At 39.6% G+C, this 20,011-nt stretch overlaps 1 protein-coding gene across 2 annotated transcripts; it reads left to right on the top strand.

Moving 5' to 3' along the window:
• The first annotated feature begins 1,303 nt into the window (after positions 1–1,303).
• LOC115629933 (inositol-trisphosphate 3-kinase B) lies at positions 1,304–18,820 on the top strand. Of its 2 annotated transcripts, none has more exons than XM_030526539.1 (5): positions 1,304–1,669; positions 16,474–16,723; positions 16,790–17,058; positions 17,645–17,755; positions 17,812–18,820. In XM_030526539.1, exons 1-5 carry the CDS (start codon positions 1,304–1,306, stop codon positions 18,214–18,216), a joined length of 1,401 nt encoding a protein of 466 aa, XP_030382399.1. In that variant the 3' UTR covers positions 18,217–18,820. The 2 variants fall into 2 exon arrangements, with proteins under 2 accessions (XP_030382399.1, XP_030382398.1); XM_030526538.1 differs by lacking the exon at positions 1,304–1,669 and adding an exon at positions 13,380–14,356.
• The last annotated feature ends 1,191 nt before the right edge of the window (positions 18,821–20,011 follow it).

Genomic DNA, 20,011 nt, shown 5'->3' with positions numbered 1-20,011 from the left:
GCACAGTAAGTCTGATAGATAGATGTCCAATGCTAATTAAATAGCTATTATCTAGATAGAAGCTTCCAGATCTACGATTTAAAGAGTGTGGAGAAATGCTGCACATTAAAAAAAATCAAATTAAATTGAAATTCCACATAGCGTAGTTCCAAAGGAAATGCGCTTGAATGTTGAACATTTCGTTGACTTTTCGGATGAAAATAAACTTTATTTCGAAGGACTAGGTCAACAATTTATATTTCCATAAAGAGTGCAAGGAAGACCAGCAGTCTGAGCGCCTTTATATAGTGGGGTGGGGCACAGTTTTTGGCATCAAATATGAATGCAATTTTTTATAAAGACGTTCTTGAAACTGCTTTTTATTTATTTGTCATTTTGGTCTGTCATAACCATAGTCTCGTTATTTGAATAATGCCGAGTTGGTTAATTTCTCTTAAAATACGGATTGTTTGTCGCACATATTTATGATTTTTTGCTGTAGATCGTGAGCGTTTGTCTTTGTTTTTAAAGCATAATTTTTCTCTAGCTGTCTGAAGCATTTCCTTAGAGTTAAGATTTTGTGCTGGAACTAGTAGTATTTTGTTGATATCTTTTGTGGTTTGGTCCTCAAGTTCTGGTATCCATAGTTGAAGTAATTAACTAGCATAAAGCTGAAAATTTAGCTATAATTTAAATTTGTGATTGCATTAAGCGATTAGAGAAGACATTACATAGAAAAAGTAACGAAGAAGCCCTCTTTTTAAGACCGTATTCTCTGTGGTTATAGCTAGTTTGCGACATTCTTTTATAGACTCCTGGTTTGTTTAGGATATTTACTGAGGTCGGTAAAAGTTTACGATTTAGACTTTGTCCGATACTGTTCGATTTAAATTCGCCTTCATTCTTGAAACCACTGCTAATTAAAGAGCGCAGCTCTCTCCGCACTAGCTATCATCTATTTTTGATTCAAACTGAATTATATCTACTGATTCATATTGATTGTATTGATAATTAAATTGGCTGGGAATTATTGCTCAATGGTGTAGCAAGGGTTAATATAAGTGATAGCAGATTTAAAAAATAAGCCAACAAATACACTAATGCGTTCTCCTTTTTACACTCTCTTTGCAGGTATGTTGCAACTTGCGCCTAGCTAAGCCAAATAAAAACAAAAAAATAAACAAAAAGAAATAGAGGAAGAAAAAACAAAAGACTTAAGCAAAGAACTTGCCTGAGGCCCAGGCACAGCTTCCATTGCGTGAAGCCGTCTTGCATTAAGACAGAGACGTTCGCGTGTGTGTGCGTGCGTGCGTAAGTACGTGCCATGGCACTTTTCCCCTCCTCCTCGCGTCCGCGCACGCTCATGGAGCAGTTGCTGGCGCGCAAAATAGAGGCGGCCGCCGCCCCAAGTGGCAATGAAGGCGCCCCGAGCAGCAGCGCAACGGGCCCCCAAATGGTCCCCACAACAGCAGCGGCGGCTGCCGCGGCGGCGGTCGCAGCTGAAATAAGCGGCAGCAGCGCAGCCACCGGCACCGCCATTGTCAGTCGCCTGCGTCGCACCGACTCTCTGGACTCCACGAGCAGCATTGGCTCCCTGGCCTTTGGTGAGGATGTTTGTCGATGTGACGACTGCCTGCTGGGCATTGTAGATCTGTATGTGATCAGCGCGGCCGAGGCCTCCAAAAAGAAGGTATGTGTCTCTCTCCTCCCCTTTGTTTCTCCCTGTCTCAGCAAACAGTGTTGTCAATATACTTGTAGCTGTTTCCCGCCAGTTTGGAAATGTTTCAATACTTTGGCTGGCGGGCTTAATAGTGTTTCTTTTTCTTAATACAACTACAAAGCTTTTCACAGAAATCCCCTTTACTGTACTCAGAATTGCCCTTTACTGTACTATAAGTATAGTACTCATTAAAACTAGCTTCGATCCGACTCAACTGCGTTGTGCGTCATTAGTATTTAATTGTTATCGAGTTTTTTATATTTCATAGTTTTATTTGGAAGAAGAACCTAAAGAAGGTATTGTGGGGAAGCTGAGAGAAAACCGATGAGATCAGTATTTGTTTATTGTCTAAAATTCCGTTTTGTTTGTGGCGATTGTATTGGGGATTGCGGAATAAATAAATAAATAAAGCTTAGTTCCTTAATGGGAGCTGCTTTTTTTTTATTAATTCATATCATTTACGTGTTATAAATATGTATATACTATATATGCAGCGAAACTGATAATAAAGAGTAAAGAGTAAAATAATATTCATATATTGTAAATCTTGGGATCGTAAAAAAAAATATCAAAGTCTTACAAGAAAAGCTGAAACCTATTGGAACAAACAGCTCTTACAGTAGTGAATGGATAGTGCTTTGCTAAGTTTTGTGTCAGCTTTTGTTTGTGGAGTCAGCTTTTTATCAGCAGGGGAATTTCTTTATTTCTAGCTTTTTTCATTTGCTAATCTAGCTTCTGCTGACACTCAAGAACTGACAACACTGCCTACAATAAGTCTCCCTCACAAGTGCCATCAATTAGTGCCTGAAGTGTCGCTGATAAGTCGCGCGCTTTTTAGCGCTTACCAATCCAAAAGCTTCGGCCGGGTTTGCGACTTGGCTGCTAGCGATCCGTCTGAGCTTTGTCGGTGGAAAACTTGGCAACGGAGTCGTCAAGTTGACAATTTAACCAACAAGCTGCTGCTCTAGCGGAGAGCGTCGCTTCGCGCAAACATCGTCGTCAGCGGCGTTGGACTGTTGGACCGGTCCAAAAGCTGTTGCCGCTGCGGTCGCCGCCTGTCTCCCATTGACGTCACGAGCGTTGCGATTCGATGCGACGACGCTGCCCAGTGCTGCGCTGCGCTGCTTCCAGTGACGCTCAACCCAAAGCTTCAACTGAAACTGACGTCGAGGCATATAGTACTTGTACTTGTAGTATGGAGAGCAAGAGTTGCAAGTCTAGCATGCGTAACACCTTCGCATCGAATTGCAAATGAGATCACTAGTTTCTCGCCGACATTTCGCCAGGATAGTGTGTCTTTCCTACTTCAGCTCTATATTAGTACTATATGTATTCTTGGAAAACATATGGGAATTGGATTATCCGAAGCAATTATCTGTCATTCATGCTATTCATGCTATGCATAGCTACATTTTTAGTCTCGTCATATCAGTAATACTTGAAATCGGCACGCACTCAGCTTTTGTCTTTATTTTGTTAATTGAGCTGGAAAGATTAAGTCTGACAATAGTTTCTCTGTTGACCGAGTTCGTTCAGCGATCTCGCAATTGCAATAACACTCCAGTTATACTCTTCAAGAATAGCTCCACAGAGAGAAAGAGTGAGAGAGCTATAAAACATTTCTGGCTTTTTATAAAACCATTCTTTAAATTGTAAATAATAGTGACTTTAAACTTTGTCTTGGCAACCATCTATCTATTTTGTTTGCTTCTAAACAATGGTTGCGTCATGAATCAAAAAATATTTGCATTTTAGTGTTAAAAAATTAGTTTTTGTTATTTTTTTACCATTCTTAGTTTTCTAAGTAGTCGTATCTTTTAACACTACATCTTGATACCTATTATTTTTATTATTTTATTATTTTGTTGCTCGCTTTAATTATAGGTTTTTTCTAAGTCTCTCAGTAAACTGCGTATTAATTTAATTTGCTAACCAAACTGCTGTTCATTGGGATTCGGAAATCTACACGCTTTTGCCTTCTTTCTGCACTGTGTATCTTAGATCAGGATTATGTTAAGATTTTGTTAGTAGTGATAAAATAAATCAAATGAAGTACAGGGTTCAATTGTATTTAAAGTTTTTAATGGTGTTGATTATCTTTTGTGTCTCTTTATATAAAATTGCTTTCTCTTTAACTTTTTGCTCGTATGTTATTAGATTCACTGCATACTTCCTACATAAATGTTGATCAACTTTTTTATTATTACGACTCAATTACTCTCAGTATAACCATTTGATTCTCCCCTATATCTACAAGTATGTTATATTTTTATCTTTCTGTTCCTCTTTCTTTCTCCACCATCCTCTCTTTTTCTAAATTCTTTATCAGTCCTTGTTATCTTATTGCCTTCAGCCTTCAGCTGAACATTCTTTTTCCTATTCATATTTCTTTTTTCCTTCTAATTTATTTCTTTCTAATTTCGTATGTCTTTCTGTTACTTCTTCTGTATCTGCAGCATGTTTTTATTTCCTATGTGAAGTAAGATTAAAAATTAAAAGGAAGAGAAATAAAATTCTGAAAAGATAGAGATATTTTTTATTTAATTATTTTGCTTCATCTTGTTCATGCTTTAATTAAATTGTTTCTCGTTTTTCACTTTTTCTAACTTAGTTACTTTTTTTGATTCATATTTCTCTACCTTCTAATAATATCTCTCTCCAGGTTCTCTCTCCGTTACTATGTTTATGATTTTCATATCTCCCTTCTTTGCGTACCTTACGTCCCCCGATTCTCATATTTTATTTTCTCTTTGTTGCCTTGTATTTTATTTCTTTGTGTCCATTATCTCCTTTTTTGGCGCGATCGTTCTTCCCCTCTGAATACTTTCATTTCTTTTCTCCCTTCATAACTCTTTTTCTCACACTATGTTTTTTATTGTCTTTCTTCTTCCACTTGCCTCCATTTGCCTTTCTTTTGCTCTTATCCCCATTTTCTTCCTATTTCTTCAAATTCTTTTCGTTAAACTGCATCCCAGTCTTTCCATTGCTCGCAGCTGTTTTGTTCCATTCGTATTTCATTTATTTTCCTATTGGCTGTTTGATTTTTCTTTATATTTCCTTGACTATTTTTTTTTAGCTTTTCATGTCCTTCATTCATTTCATGTAGCTTGCAATTTCCTTTTCTGTCTCATTCAGCATTGTATCCTTGATTTCCGAAGATACTCGTTCTTTCATTACAATTTTGCATGCGACTATTGTCCCTTTTACCTCTCTCTCTCTCTCGCTCTCTTTCTCTATTGTTCGTATCAGAGAGTTGCTGAATATCGTAAACCGCTCATTATATGCTCCACTGAACATTTGTCCGTTGCTTTCAGACGTCACGAGCAGCCGCGCTCTTATTACAGCCCAGCCCACCCCACTACTGGTCATTGAAGCTCCATTGTCTGTGGTGCCCCCTTCTGCCTTGCCTGGCTGTCTGCATATCTCTCTGCGAGCGTGTATGTGTGTGTGTGTTATCAGTTTCTATGTAGCTGTGCGTGTGTGTGTTTGTGTGCCTTCGTTCTTTTAGGACACCACTCGCTGTCGCTGTCGGCGTCGATTAAGCGAATGCCGCAGTTGTAACTGTTGCTGTTGTTGTTGCTGCTGCTGCTGCTAATGCCTCCTCCAATGCTGCCGTTGGCTGGCTGCTCATCGCGGGCGCGCGTGGCCGCTGTTCGAGCAGTTGAGCTTTTGCAGCGATCGCGTGCGGCTGGCTGCTGTCGTCGTCTGTAGTCTCTTTTCCATTTTTTTTTTTGCCGTCTTCGTCGTGTCTCCGTTTGAGTCGCGTCGCGTCGTTACGTCTTTTAAGCCAATGCGAGTTGTCGCAGCAGCGACGCGTCAAACGGCAGCATCAGCGACTCTGCTTCTTATTTTGTTGCTGTTTTGAAAAATTCCAAAAACTTTTAAATTAAATTTCGCTGGCTCGCGTATTTTTTTGTTCGTTGTTTTTGCTGTTATTGCTCGAGTATTTTGTGCACTTGTGTTTGTGTTATTTAAAAAAAATTTCATTTTGTTGTTTTCTGCTGCTGCCTGCTGCCTGGTAATAACAACAATAACAGCCACGAAGCGTGCGCTAACAATTTCTTTACAAAGCCCTCAACTGACCGTTGCAAGTCCACAAGTTGCCTTCAAAGTTGTTGTTGCTGCTCTCTTTTTTTTTTGGTGTATTATATGTGCTGGTTGCCTTTTCTTTTAAGTATTATTTAAAATGTGTTAATTAGGCGACTATCACTCTGTTCCTCGCTCTCTGTCCCCTCCAGCTATCCAGAAGCAAATATCTCGGGGCGGAGGGAGGTCTGTGCGCCCAAATGTATTCAAGTTTATGTAAACATTTACACGCGACGTTGACGTCGTTGTATAGAAATTGAAAACTGTAAACACACACACACTACATAGTCGTACAGCATTTGTTGCTTTAAAAAGAAAGAAAGAAAATAAAGAGTCTCTGCGGCCCACAGAGCCGCCAGAGCTTGAACTGAGGCCCCAAAATGAAGCACAAAACAAATTAATTATATAATAGGGGACACACGCACGCTCATACATGCATACGTACGAGTATGTATGTACATACATATATAGAAAGATATAGATAGACAAATGAATGATGGGATGGATGGACGGACGAACAAACGCACATTGAAATGTTTTATTAAACAATTTGGCATTTGGGCAATTGAAGCTCATTTAGCACTACCCCCCAAAAAATGTAGTCTCTGCCTGCAGGGTAGCCCCCTCGCCCCCTTGCTGTCCCGCACACTCCTGATCAATTTCAAGGCAATGAACAAATGAAATTGCTGGACCGTAATTGGCGTCGATCGTTCAATACATCCGCCCACACACACACACAACACACACACACACAACACACAACACACACACACACTCTTGAGTACTTAAAACACCGTACAGTTCTGACGCTCTCAGACTCCGTCCGCGCCCCCGTCTCCACTAACATTGTGAGCAATGAGCCATGAGCCACTTTGTGCGTCAATGCGACACACACACACAGAGACACGCACACCACCCCCTCCCTCCCTCCCTCCACCATCCATCCCACACACACACACACACTCCAGACACGGCCGCCAATGAAATTGAAATACTTGGAGAGAAAAAGAGTGTTTACTTTATTAATTTTAAGCTTTCGACAGTTAACAACAATAACAATAACAACAACAACAACAACAAACACAAACAGTAATAATAATGTGTTGCCTTTTTGTTGTTTTCATTGTTGTAGTTGTATTATTTCTGCGTTCGGTATTTTTTATTCATTGTTATGCGCCGTGAATGCCGCACATTAAGCGCAGCGCTTGCCTTTTAGAGGCAACAGCCACCACATTACGTACCCCACAGACCCCACCCAACGATTTGAATCTACAAATCGAGACATTGTCGTTGTCGTTGTCGTCGTCGAAGATTGTACAATTGTTTTTATTAGATAACACCAGCAAATTACTTTTGGGCCGAACTCTAAACGCCTCACAATGAAAAAGGGGTGGTGGGCTTGCTGCCAGAGAAGATTACGACAGCGGTTATGCCAATAGTTAAGGCAGTAGAAACAGATAGTACTCGTAAGGATAGGGCAAAAGTTGGAAAGAAAGCATACCGACTGGAGGTAAACATTGAACAGCAACGGGGAGTCAAAAAACCAAAGAGGTATTAATTAATGAAGATGTTTTAGAACAACAGAAATAGAGAACAAAATTAGGGTTAATAATTAACACGGCTAATATACGAACATATACATCCATATATCTAGAAAACTCTATAATTGTGGACACATTTCAAACCCAGAGAGAAGAGAAGCTCAAGTAGGAAGGTAATTAATAACCAAACAAAGACTTTAAAAAAGTAATAGTTTGCAAGAGGATAAACAAAATGTTTATTTGATTTATTAAATGCTCCTATGCGATGTGAAATCGACATACGAGCAGGTGGAAAAGAAATAGCTCCGAGGCCTTAGGCTAACAGACAAGCAGACAATAATATAACTAATAGCTGCATTAAGTTAGGAACAGTAGATGAGCTCTAACAAATGAAAGATATAATATCTACAAGCCAATGGAAAAATAAAGGCAACACAAAGATCAATCAACCTTAAAACGAATGTGAAATTGTATTGAAGTATATTAGGTTAACGGAAAATAGATAATGAAAGATGATAGAATTCAGAGAGAGAAAGAGAGAGAGAGAGAGTACATCTGAAAGAGTCTACAATAAAGGAGATATCGAAAATTCACAGAAAGTAGTAATAATGTAGCGAAATTCTGTCAAATAGAGACTTTTAAAAAGGTGAAAGAACTTATAGAGAAAGAAAGGGAAACGAACGGATGCAATTAAAAGTATTAATATGGCAAGGGAGGATATGTATTATTGTCATGGATATTGGGGAAAAAGATAGGCAACAGAGAGATAAAACGATGCTACAAGCATAATCTAATAAAAAGTATTCAAAAATATACGGCTTAAGATCTATATTTGGAAATGTGTTTAAGAAAGATGATAGAATTCGTTTGTCTCTCCATGCTGATTAATATTCTTTAATATATATTCTTTATAGGGTCGCAAACACAAGCCTAATTTACACCTTTTACCCTTCAGGTACAAGGTATAATGAGTTATGTAAGACATACAAGTACATAGAAAGATAACTGTGGAATAAATGTTTAGTAAAGGAGCAGACGGCCAAGTTCCTGTTTCCGCAGAAAGCAAAATTATTACGAATTGAATACAATTGTTATTCAACAAACATGTTTACGTCGAAAATAAACAACAACAAATACGCACTTTTGAAAACATAAAGTAAATCCTCTAAGTTGTTGGTTTTAGATAAGAGTGGTCTTTTCTCCTATTATATTTGTTGTTGAGGATAATGCTTGGACAATGACAAATTATTGTATTCTGCAACGGGGAAAGGGGAAATAAAATTAACTTATGTTGCGTAGTCCCCAGACTTATAGACTTTATGTAGTAGCCTAGTAGGGTCTTGGTAGACCAAGTTCACTTAATGTGTGCTCAGCCGTTTCCGCAATCCAGGCGTTCATCCAGACAGACAGACGCTCATGGCTGCATAAACTTGTCTCATCACACTATGGGTTCCTTCATTTTGTACAAATCTAGTATACCCTTTTCACGCTTTGCGTTTGTTTTTAAACAAGAAACCAAATAGAAACCAAGAGAAATAAAAAATGAATTAAACTGAATGAATGAATTAAATTAAAACAACGAAGAGTCCCTCCTTGAGAATCTAGACTAGCATTCAAAACCTGAATCGAAACAAATTAATTATGTTTCAAACAACAACTGACAAATTAAAAAACTAAACGATTTGTTACTAACTTCGGGTATAGGGAATAATAGAGTAAATAAATAACAAAACAAAATATGGTAACGAACAGATCAAAATACTGAGAAGAAGAAGAAAATGACAAACTGAATGATTTGTTAAGCCCTTCGGATACAGAGAAAATTTTTTTAGATTTAAGATTGATTTTTGCACCGATCGTTGCCTTGACAGCTATAAGATATAGTGAGCTGATTCTAATGAAGCTTCCGAACGTCATGAGGCATTACACAATCCTCAGAAAAAATGCTAAACCTTGCTAAAATTACTACAATCTAAACAAAAAAGTTATCGTACTTGTCTTGGTTTTCAACCGATCTGTTATATGGCAGTTTTACAAAATACGGAGGCGATATATGGATCAATATAAGCAAGTCTACATTTAAGTTTGGTGCGCCTAGCTGTTATGGTTCAAAAGTTATTGGTGTTCATACAGACGGACGTCATGCTGCTCAAATATTTACCTTTAACCCTTTCGCTACAGGCTATATAAATTGTAATTTGGAATAGATTAGGACTAGCTCGAAAGAAAGCATACCATCATATGGAAAACAGCACAATTTGTTGAATCTTCATGTGCTCTTCGGGTACTGTGGTGTTCAATAGATTAGAACCGATTCGATGGCATTTGGAACCCGGACCCAGCCCATCTAGTCAATATCTAAGTAATCATCTATTACGTTACATTTCCAACAATATATAAATGTATAGGTGTATGTAGGTACTCGTACTTATTGTATATGTATGATCGATTAGCATGACGTGCTAAATTCGCGAATTGCAAGTCAAACAACCCTGAGTTTTGAGCTCCCGTTGATTAGCAGCTGTGTTCCCATGCCTGGATTGATGTCGACCCCATTTCCAAGTCGATCCGGCCTACTTATAGACGCCATATTGCAAACACATACACATGCATGTATAGATATGTATATGGTTTTTTTTTTTAGGTACATATGTACATATACATATGCATATCTATAGTAGGTATGATCCATATATTGGGCCTGTGAAAGCAACGCCACAAGGTTTTACGTTGTAGTTTTTTATTTTGTTGGTATTGTTTAGTTGTTGTTGTTTCCGTTATCGCACCGAGCAACTTTTGCAAATGACGTCAAATGTGTAGAGAAATTATAGTGTGTGTGTGTGTTTGTAAACTCCAACGTAACTGGATAGCTGATATTTGTTGCTGTTACTGTTGTTGCCATTTCCATTATTATCATAATGCGTTTTTTTTTCCTTTTTATACTCTGTACATGAAATGTACAAGAGTATATTAGGTTTGCGGGAGCTGAAAAATGTAACAGGCAGAAGGAGGCGTGGCAGACCCCACAAAGTATATATATTCTTGATCAGCATGACGAGACGAGTCGATCTAGCCCTGTCTGTCTGTCTGTCCGTCTGTCCGTCTGTCCGTCTGTCCGTCCGTATGAACACCTAGATCTCAGAGACTATAAGAGATAGAGACACCAAATTTTGCACGAAGATGCGTTATGTGTGTATTCTATACGAGTTTGTTTTATTTTTTTGATTTTCCCCCCCACTTCCCCCCTATGGGGGTTTTCCCGATTTTCCATTCGTATAATCGCCTATATCTCGGAGACTATAAGACCTAGGAACACCAAATTTTAGTCCCAGATGCCTTATGTGAATACGCAGAAAATGTATATTTTGGAATTCCCCTCCCTCCCCCCTCTACCCCGCAAATCGTAACTCCCGTAATTCTTGGAATTTCGAACTAAAATTTTGCAAATACCCCCAGTTAGTTATTATGTGTCCGTATGCCAAATTTCATTATGATAGACCGATTTAACAAGAAGTTATAGCCATAAATATATTTGCTGATGCAGCGCTGCTGCAGCGCTGCTCAAGCGCTGCCCGCGGCTGTTGTTGATGTTGCTGTTTGGTTGACTGCGAAAATGCTTACACAGTCACGAATTGATGCGCATAGGCATACATACACTCACACAGACGCAATTGCTATGTAAATGTGCAATTATACACCCTTTACGTGAGTTCGAATACCGAGAGAGGTAAAATCGATCAAATTTTTTTTTTTATTTTCTTAATTTTTTTTATTTTCTATAATTATTGTAAACATATGTACAGAGTATTTCAAAGTCGGGACACCCGACTTTAGCTTTTTTACTTGTTTTTTTTTTTGGTTTACTCTGCGAGACCGGCCTAACAATTTTTGCTTTTTAATTTTATAATATTTTTTGCTTTTGTTTATTTGTGTGGTTAAGGTGGTTGCTGGCAGTTGTGGCTGCCACCGTCATAACCACCGTCACCAGCAGTGGTGACAGTATTCTTGTTGTTGTTGCTGTTGCTTTTTCGCCACTGCTGCTGCATCTAAAATTTCAAAATCGCGGCTTAGACGCCTCACATGGCTTTGTCAGCATACCAACACGCTCGCATGCCTAAATATACATGAGTATGTATATACTTAGACAGATATACATACTACATACAAGTATATATGCATGTACATATGTATATGCGTATAAAGACATGCTTACATACATATGTACCTGGAAAACACTTACTATATATTTTTGTATTTGTTTGTATAAATTTAATCAATTTTGATTGATGTGTGCGCCTCAAGCAACAACAAAGCTGTCGGAAAACCGAGAAGAGGCTCGGCAACAATGGCCGAGGAATACCCTGATCCTCAAAATCAAACACCTGCTGATCTACAATTGAAATTATTATTTGTAAAGTTCTTGAGATTAAATGATTTTCAAGTCTCAGGCTGCAATGTGTGTGTTTTTACAAATGATCAGTTCTGTAGATATGTCTCGACGTTTTGCTTTTCTTAACAGCAAGTCCCCATATTTTGGCTAAATCTTAATCAGCTCCTATTTAGCCGGAAGAACAACTTAAATTTCTGCTTAAGAATCTATGTTTGCCAATTTAGTTCCACACTCGGTAGTCTCCAATTAAAAGAATAACAACTCTTTCGCTGCTAAACTCCATATCCATATTTGTCTCAATTCTATCGCTTTCTTGTACTTTCAAATCAGTTTCTAAATTGCACTCCCAATATATTTACGATATCTCTATGTAAAACTTTGGACTTCATTGCATTAGAAAATCATATTATATATAAATATTTAGCAATTCATTTTTATAAATGAGACCCAGTTCCGATAACATATCAGCATCGATAAGATACGACACGATGATAAGTGTTGGTATGATCTTACGTATCAGTGTAATATATATACCTATTGATTGGATTATTATTACTTTTTGTATCACAAAATTCATAATTCATATTAATATGAAATTAATAAAGTATAGGCTACAAATTGGATAGCAAAACAATTGTGCCTATATTTTTCCGACCAAGCTCAAAATAAAACTAGTTTTAATCGTCTGAGTGGACAATTGATTATTAAATTGGACTTGGCCTTAACTCTTTAATAGACTTTTTCAAACCATTTAACAGGAAGACTTTACTTCATAAAGTGTCCTCACGGTCAAAATTATATGCATAGTTTGCTTCATTTCTCTTAAGCCTATTTATTAATCTGGCATTTTACAATTTCCAAAACGTAATCAATTAATTTTAAGCTGCTCTCAGCACAGACCGGGAAATATTCAACTTACGTCAGCATTTTGATTTCCCAGAAAGCATGGTTTTCATAATCTATTTATAGCTAAAGACCTCTTGAAATCTGGTTGAAATGTCTATTTTTGATGCTCTGTACTCACCACGTTTAAAAGTCTGTTTGTCTGTATGAACATGGAAAACTTTTGAATCATATGAGCTAGGTGTACCAAAGTCGGTATTATTGCAAATCATATAGAATTGAATTATTGTATACAGCTTCTATTTAAACGAACGCTGCATGAAACAGAAACAGTAAAATTAGCTGAGGGACTACTTGCTTATGCCTAAGCTAATGAAAGTACGAAACAATATAAATTATTGGTACCTCAATAGGTTTGTAACTCTTTATAAACATAAAATCAATCAAAGAACTGGAGATCTGTAAAAGAGATTCCTCTGGAGATCCTCAAGAATATAATCACAAACGATTTATAAGCCCTACAAGTATGTGCATTATTTAACACCTCTGTGTGCAACAGTAGTGCATCTGATTGGGTCTGCTAAGCCAGCTCGCCGATCGCAATCGGTGATTGGTGATTGGCGATCTCTAGTGCGGTTCGCATGTGGTTTAGGCGCGAACAGGTTCGCAAATGCGCAGAAATCAATCAAAAAATGCACAGCACAGCACAGCAGCGAAGGCAACAAAATCAGCAACAGCTTGCACGGCTCTTGCCCCTCCCTGTCCGCCACTACAATCTATATCTCTTTCCCTCTCTTGCTCAGCGAGTCTCCCATTTCGTTGTTGGCCATCGCGGACGGCTCATGCCGCAGAACGACGGGGTCGAGTGGTCGAGGTTTGAGCGCCGACGGTGCGTTCCGTCACATGTCGTGTAAAATGTCTGTTTGCGCACTCACGCAACCGCCAGCGCCACGTTCAGCACACTCAGTTGCTCCACAGTCGCCGCCGGTGCAGCCACCACCGCTACCGCCACCGCTTACGACACAGCCGCCCCTGTCGCCGCCCCCGCAGTCACCGGAAGTGCGCATCTACGAGGACTTTGACAGGATGAGCGCCAAAGAGGTTTACTACAATGAGGCGGGCAAAAAGGTAACAGTGAAGCTTTTGCACTTTCCGGACGTGCCGCCCGAGGATATAGCCAAGCTGCGCTTCGATGATGACGACGACAACGAGGAGGAGGATGATGATGAGGAGGAATTGGACAGCGATGCGGGTCGTCATGCCCATAGCAATGAAAGCGGCTCTATGGTAGATGCATCCAAAACGGATGCGGACAGCGAGGATGCCGAGAGTGAGGCGGAGGAGGTGGAAGGCGCCACAGGTGGTGCCACTTCTGCTCCCAACCCCACCAGCAAAAAACTCTTCCGTCGCAAGCTCTCGGGCAACAATATGCAGACACGCAAGTGTAGTCTAGCCTTTGCGCAGGCGCACGGAATAAAGCAGCGCTTTCCCGAAAAGAAACTCTCCATGCCCATCATTAGCATTACGGGTGGTAGTGGTGGCGGCAGCGAACACACTAGCCTAGCCGGTGGTCGTCGACTCTCCCAACAGCATGCCCCGCGACGCACACACTCGCCCATGGGCCAGAGTCTCTGCCCCGGCTATATACAGTACTCCAAATCGTTGCTCGAGGTGCCCATGCCCCGCGATTATGGCTATGCCTCCAGCGATGATTTGAGCTCCGAATGGGACTCCGATGTGTCGACATCATCCTCACAAGCCATGTCCACATCCACGACAACACCAGCGGCCAAGAAGGTAAGGCAAGAGAGTCCCAAACTCGCATTCCCACTCCCTCATGCGCACTTGAATTCTGCTTTCCCCCTCCATCTACTTCTCTAGCTAAATGGGAACAGCATGGCGGCAAAGCTTATAGTTTTTAAAATAAACTATTCCTATTCTTATCATGTGTAACCAAAATTTGTTTCAAAATACTAATAATATGGTGATGCCAAACCTTAATTCGGTATCATATTAATTCTAGTACAGCCGATTATTTAACAAATTCTGTGAATAGAAGTGTTAAATAGTCGAACCATGTGTATCCAAAAATTCTCAAAATAATTAGATAAGTGATCTCGATCTCTCAGCATCTCCTTTGATAACAGCAGCTTAAACATTTTCAAAGATATGGAGATGTCTACCTTCAGCAATAAAGATTCATCGAATCATCTACTTAGTATATTCATTCGATTTTCCATAAATAAGCATTGAATACTCTTCCTACATATATACTTGTAGCACAACATTTTATAATATTTGAATGGACAACTGAGCTTGCACTAAATTCTTTTATGAGACTACAGAATTACTTTATTGAATTGAATTCCTAAATACCGAATGGAGAACAATTTCTGCTAATTTTGTGGGAAAAAGTTCAACATTTACATTTACATTTGGTAGCAACATTTAATATGAATAATATTTTTTAATATTAATACCGAGGGTAATGTTTTTTTCGGGAGCAATGGCTTATAAAGCCATCTTTCCCCTGTCAAACTTTACAATCATCCAAATGATCTGCAAATAAATTCCAACCACTTTTTGTAGTTTTCGAAATGTCTGAAGAAATTAAAAAGAAAACTAAAAATTTTCCAAAAATGTGTCTCCCAATATTACAAAGAGTTTTTAAATTATAATTTTATTTGATTACCTTTTTGTACGCGCTGTACGCGAAGAGTTAGTCTGACCTTTTATTGTATACAACAGACAGAAAGAGACATGACATGACAGGCCCACAGTTATAGGAACATACATACTTATATGATCAGCATAATGAGACGACCCGATCAAGAGGTGTCCGTCGGTTTGTTCGACTGTATGAACATCGACAACTTTTGAACCACAACAGCTAGGCACATTATGTAGACTTGTCTTATCCATGTGCAGGACAAGTTAATTACATTATAAAGCTGCAAGAATCACTCGTAGTATGATAACTGTTTATATATTTCTGAGTAATACTTGTGTAGTGTCTCCACACAATTAAAAGAATATCCAAACCCAATAGTAAAATCAATCCTGTTTTTATTTCTTATATTATGATATCCTAAATGAAACTGGTATTGGCATTTGTCTTTCTATAGTCACTATAACATATATCTGCCAGATCCCAATCAATCGACAAATCATTCTCAGTAGCATTACGTTTTTGTTTAAGATATCTTTTTGTTTTTTGTTTAAGATATCTTAAGCACATTACGCATTTTTAAGCTTTGTATAGTGCCATAATCTTCACCTAAATCGGTGAAGTACTACTATATATATATACCATAGAAGGGTATTCAAGAGCCGGGCTGGCACGAATTATACCTTCTACTTGTTGTTGAAGTGTTTGAATCCCAAGTTCTATAACCTGTCGGAATTGGGGCGAGAGAATCGTGTGAAAAGGTCGCTGAATAAAGGAAAAACATCGATATCTAAAGTTTGTAAGCGGTTGGTATTTGTATTCGAACGACTGCTTTGTATAGCTGAGTGTAAAAATAGTCGGAAAGTCGAACGCTAATCGGTTTTATATCGCTTTACAATTTCTTGATTGTATATTTAAATGCGAATGAAATTAATGACTTATACTTGATTCAATTTGAGGCCCGGTCTTTGAACTAGTTTGGAAGAACAGATACGGCTACGACCCCCACACGCACACACACACACACAGACACACACAGGCATACACGCTCAGATATGCGCACGTGGCTGTGTGTGCGTGTTTATCAGCATTGACGTCATTGGCTCGCAAAGCTCGTTCTTTGTTTGATCTGGCCCAGCCACACACACACACAGACAGACACACATATATATGTATATATATATATATATGTATGCACCCACACACTCACTAATTTCCCTTTACAACCTTCTTGGCCTGATTTCAGAGCTCCGGGTGGCGAAAGATACGCAATATTGTGCAATGGACGCCCTTCTTTCAGACCTACAAGAAGCAGCGCTATCCATGGGTGCAGTTGGCCGGCCATCAGGGCAACTTCAAGGCCGGCCCTGAGCCGGGCACCGTACTGAAGAAGCTCTGCCCCAAGGAGGAGGAATGCTTCCAAGTGCTCATGCAGGACATGCTGCGCCCCTATGTGCCCGTCTACAAGGGCCAGGTGACCAGCGAGGATGGCGAGCGTAGGTCGATCTGTTTTTCCTTCTAAGATATGCCCTTCTTATTTTCCCTCACCCCTCGCTTCTCAGTGTACTTGCAGCTGCAGGATCTGCTGAGCGATTATGTACAGCCGTGCGTCATGGACTGTAAGATCGGTGTGCGCACCTATCTGGAGGAGGAGCTGTCCAAGGCCAAGGAGAAGCCCAAGCTGCGCAAGGACATGTACGACAAGATGATACAAATCGATGCGCAGGCCCCCAATGCTGAGGAGCACGCAGCCAAGGCGGTCACCAAGCCCCGCTATATGGTCTGGCGCGAGACCATCTCCAGTACAGCGACACTGGGCTTTCGCATCGAGGTAAGTTTCCAATAATTGCAAAAATAATTAGCATTAAAGAGTATTTACTCATTAATTGAATATTAGTTTTATCAAAGTAATATAATCGAAAAAAATTTCCTGTTGATTTGTTGCAAAAAATCTATACTCTGCACGAAAAGAATAAAAGGTATTTGGTTTTTGTTACACCCTGTGTGCCATCGGTGGTAATCCACTCGCCCCACGCTCCACAAAAGAACACCCAAATGGCATGGCACACCGAATCAGGTGCCACCGTGTTATAAGCAGCGGAATTGAGGAATTATAGAACTCTACGGTCGATTCTGCTAAAAAAATGTCAATTTATTATGAGTTTGCAGCGCCATCTAGTGAAAAACACGATGCAACGAGTCTTTCTGTCCGTCTGTATGAACGCAAAGATCTCTGAAAGTATAAGAGCTATAGTCATCAAACTTGTTGCATGTTGTTCTAGGTCTGTGTTCACAGAACACAAAAAGGAATGAAATGAGTTTCCCAATAAGTTTGATGTATAATGATTTCATGAAGCCAATCAGTTTGTCAATCAATCAATTTGTTCGTAGAATGATTATATTTTCTATAATTGCAGGGCATTAAGAAAAGCGACGGCACCAGTTCCAAAGATTTCAAAACGACCAAGTCACGCGAACAAATCAAAGCAGCATTCTCAGAGTTCTTGAGCGGCTTTGCGCACATTCTGGTGAGTAGTGAGATATAGTGCCTATATATATATATATATACCGCATATGCTTACAGCCTCGCTATATACAGCGCCTGCGCGCCATACGCGCCACCCTCGATGTCTCGGAGTTCTTCAAGACGCACGAGGTCATTGGGAGCTCGCTACTCTTCGTGCACGATAATACCCACGCTAGTGTCTGGCTGATCGACTTTGCGAAGACAGTGGAGCTGCCGGCGGATCTGCACATCGATCACAATTCGGCCTGGAAGGTGGGGAATCATGAGGATGGCTATTTAATTGGGATCAACAATCTCATTGACATATTTGTGGAGCTGCAGGCAGCGCATGTGGCTGGAGCCACATTGGAGTCCTCGTTGACTTCGTCGTCCTCGACATCGTCGCCATCGTCTGGCTCTGTGTCGCCAGCGCCAGCGCCAGTCGCTGAAACGCCGCAAACACAGCAGGATGAAGAAAAATGAAGCGCCGGACGCAATCAGCATATGGTCCAGAGGACTATATGGGGCGGAGCCCCACAGCCCGATATTTCGCGCAGCCACACTAAAAAGCATAAAGACATTTTCCTATCACATTAGCAACCATATAGAAGAAGAGGATGATGACGACGGCGACGACGATTAGTTGAAAAATGACGAGAACGGAAAAAACTATATTACCCGAACTTAGTTTTAAGACATTTCAGTTGTAGGCGCAACATAATTCTTTTTTTTTCTACTATTCATATACATATATGTATCTATATAAATAACTTAACCAATTAGGTTTACAAACGAAGACTGAAACCACAACAATATGCATATATATACAAATATATAGCTAGACTTATATAATAGTAGCCTATATGCTGCTGTTGCTCTCAACTCGTGCACGGCGTTGCTGTTTTAGTGTAATTTATTTATGCAAATTTAACAATTTGACGCTGCACCCTCGAAGCAAGAGAAACAATCCTATAAACAAGGAGAACACAACACAACATGAAACAAAAAACAAACCGACCAACCAACAATCAAACAAATTATAAATATGTAACCAAATTCTGTTCAATATATGCGCAACAACTATGTACGTTTTTTTATTTTCTGTAATGTTATTAATACTATATTACGATTCTTACTAAATACACGACTAATGTGCATTACTAAACTGATGTGAACTGTGAATGAGCAGACGACTTTTCATTATTTACACATATGTATGTACTACTATAGCCCCAATCCCATAGCGGAAATGTTACACTAGAATGTCGAAATACCACGTGTATGGTAAGGGCAGTAGCCATATACATATATAACATATGATCATATACAGAACATATATATCCGACCATCTCCATCCGAAGTAACATCAAAATCGGTACCCTTGGTGCAGGAATTACTCGATATCGCACACAAATTTGGCATTTATTAGTTATTTATAATGCCTTACAATAAACTAATCTAGTTTTATCGAAATTGGTGCATCACATTGCTGTCCTACGAACAACTGATTCAGCAAAATACTTTGTTGTTGTTTGTGTGTCGCATTGAGTGGTGGCCCGGGCAAAGGGTATCTTAACGTTCTCTTCGGTTCAAATTTAATTTTGTTCCGCCCTAAAAGTATGCAATGAAATTTGCGCAGCGCTGCCACATACCAAAGGCAGCTTAAACAAAACGCGTTTCGGGCTTTGTTTTGCGCATTGCTGCAAACAACGGTGTACATTCAAAATGAACTTAATTATTCGATTATTCAATAACGGACTGAATCGTACGTGACCTAAAAAAACATGAGTTTTCCTAAATTAACAAACTACAATAAAGTAGGCGCTGCCTTTTCATCGATAAGTGGGCTGCTGTGCCTGCTTGGCTGTTATCGGTATCGCGCTGTGGTCGATATATGCTGCACCTGCACATCGCACTGGCAACGCCACTAGGCGGTTTTTCATTTGCTCTGCCAGCGTCTCGCGTCGCGGTCGCTGTCGGTGTCGTTGTCGCATCAATTTGTTGTTGCAGTCGGTCGTCGTCTTGTGCGTCGCGCGCAGCTGACGTGCATTTTAAACGTATATCGTAGTGGTGTAATTTTTTGATTTTTTATTTTGTTTGTCGCTGTTTTAACTTGTTCGTCGACGATTTATGCACGTGGGTGTGTGTGCCACTGAAAGCAGCAAACAAAGTCAGTCAGTAAGGCGCGTGTGCTATTTATTTAATTTTTTGTTTGAATTTTTTTGGTACGGTGTCTTGGCGTTGCCTTTGCCGCTGTCGCTTTTGCTCTTGTTGTTGC

Source organism: Scaptodrosophila lebanonensis, unplaced genomic scaffold (genome assembly GCF_003285725.1).
Source record: "Scaptodrosophila lebanonensis strain 11010-0011.00,11010-0021.00 unplaced genomic scaffold, SlebRS2 tig00000171-arrow-arrow-pilon, whole genome shotgun sequence".
Lineage (NCBI taxonomy): Eukaryota > Metazoa > Arthropoda > Insecta > Diptera > Drosophilidae > Scaptodrosophila > Scaptodrosophila lebanonensis.
The sequence above is the reverse complement of the archived record's forward strand: the minus strand, read 5'-3'. Positions and strand labels throughout refer to the sequence as shown.

Coding starts and splice junctions, on each gene's coding strand:
- LOC115629933 (XM_030526538.1), top strand. CDS start 13,463: ATGTCGTGTAAAATGTCTGTTTGCGCACTCACGCAACCGCCAGCGCCA. Junction 16,724..16,789: donor GACCAGCGAGGATGGCGAGC/GTAGGTCGATCT, acceptor CTCGCTTCTCAG/TGTACTTGCAGCTGCAGGAT. Junction 17,756..17,811: donor GCGGCTTTGCGCACATTCTG/GTGAGTAGTGAG, acceptor ATATGCTTACAG/CCTCGCTATATACAGCGCCT.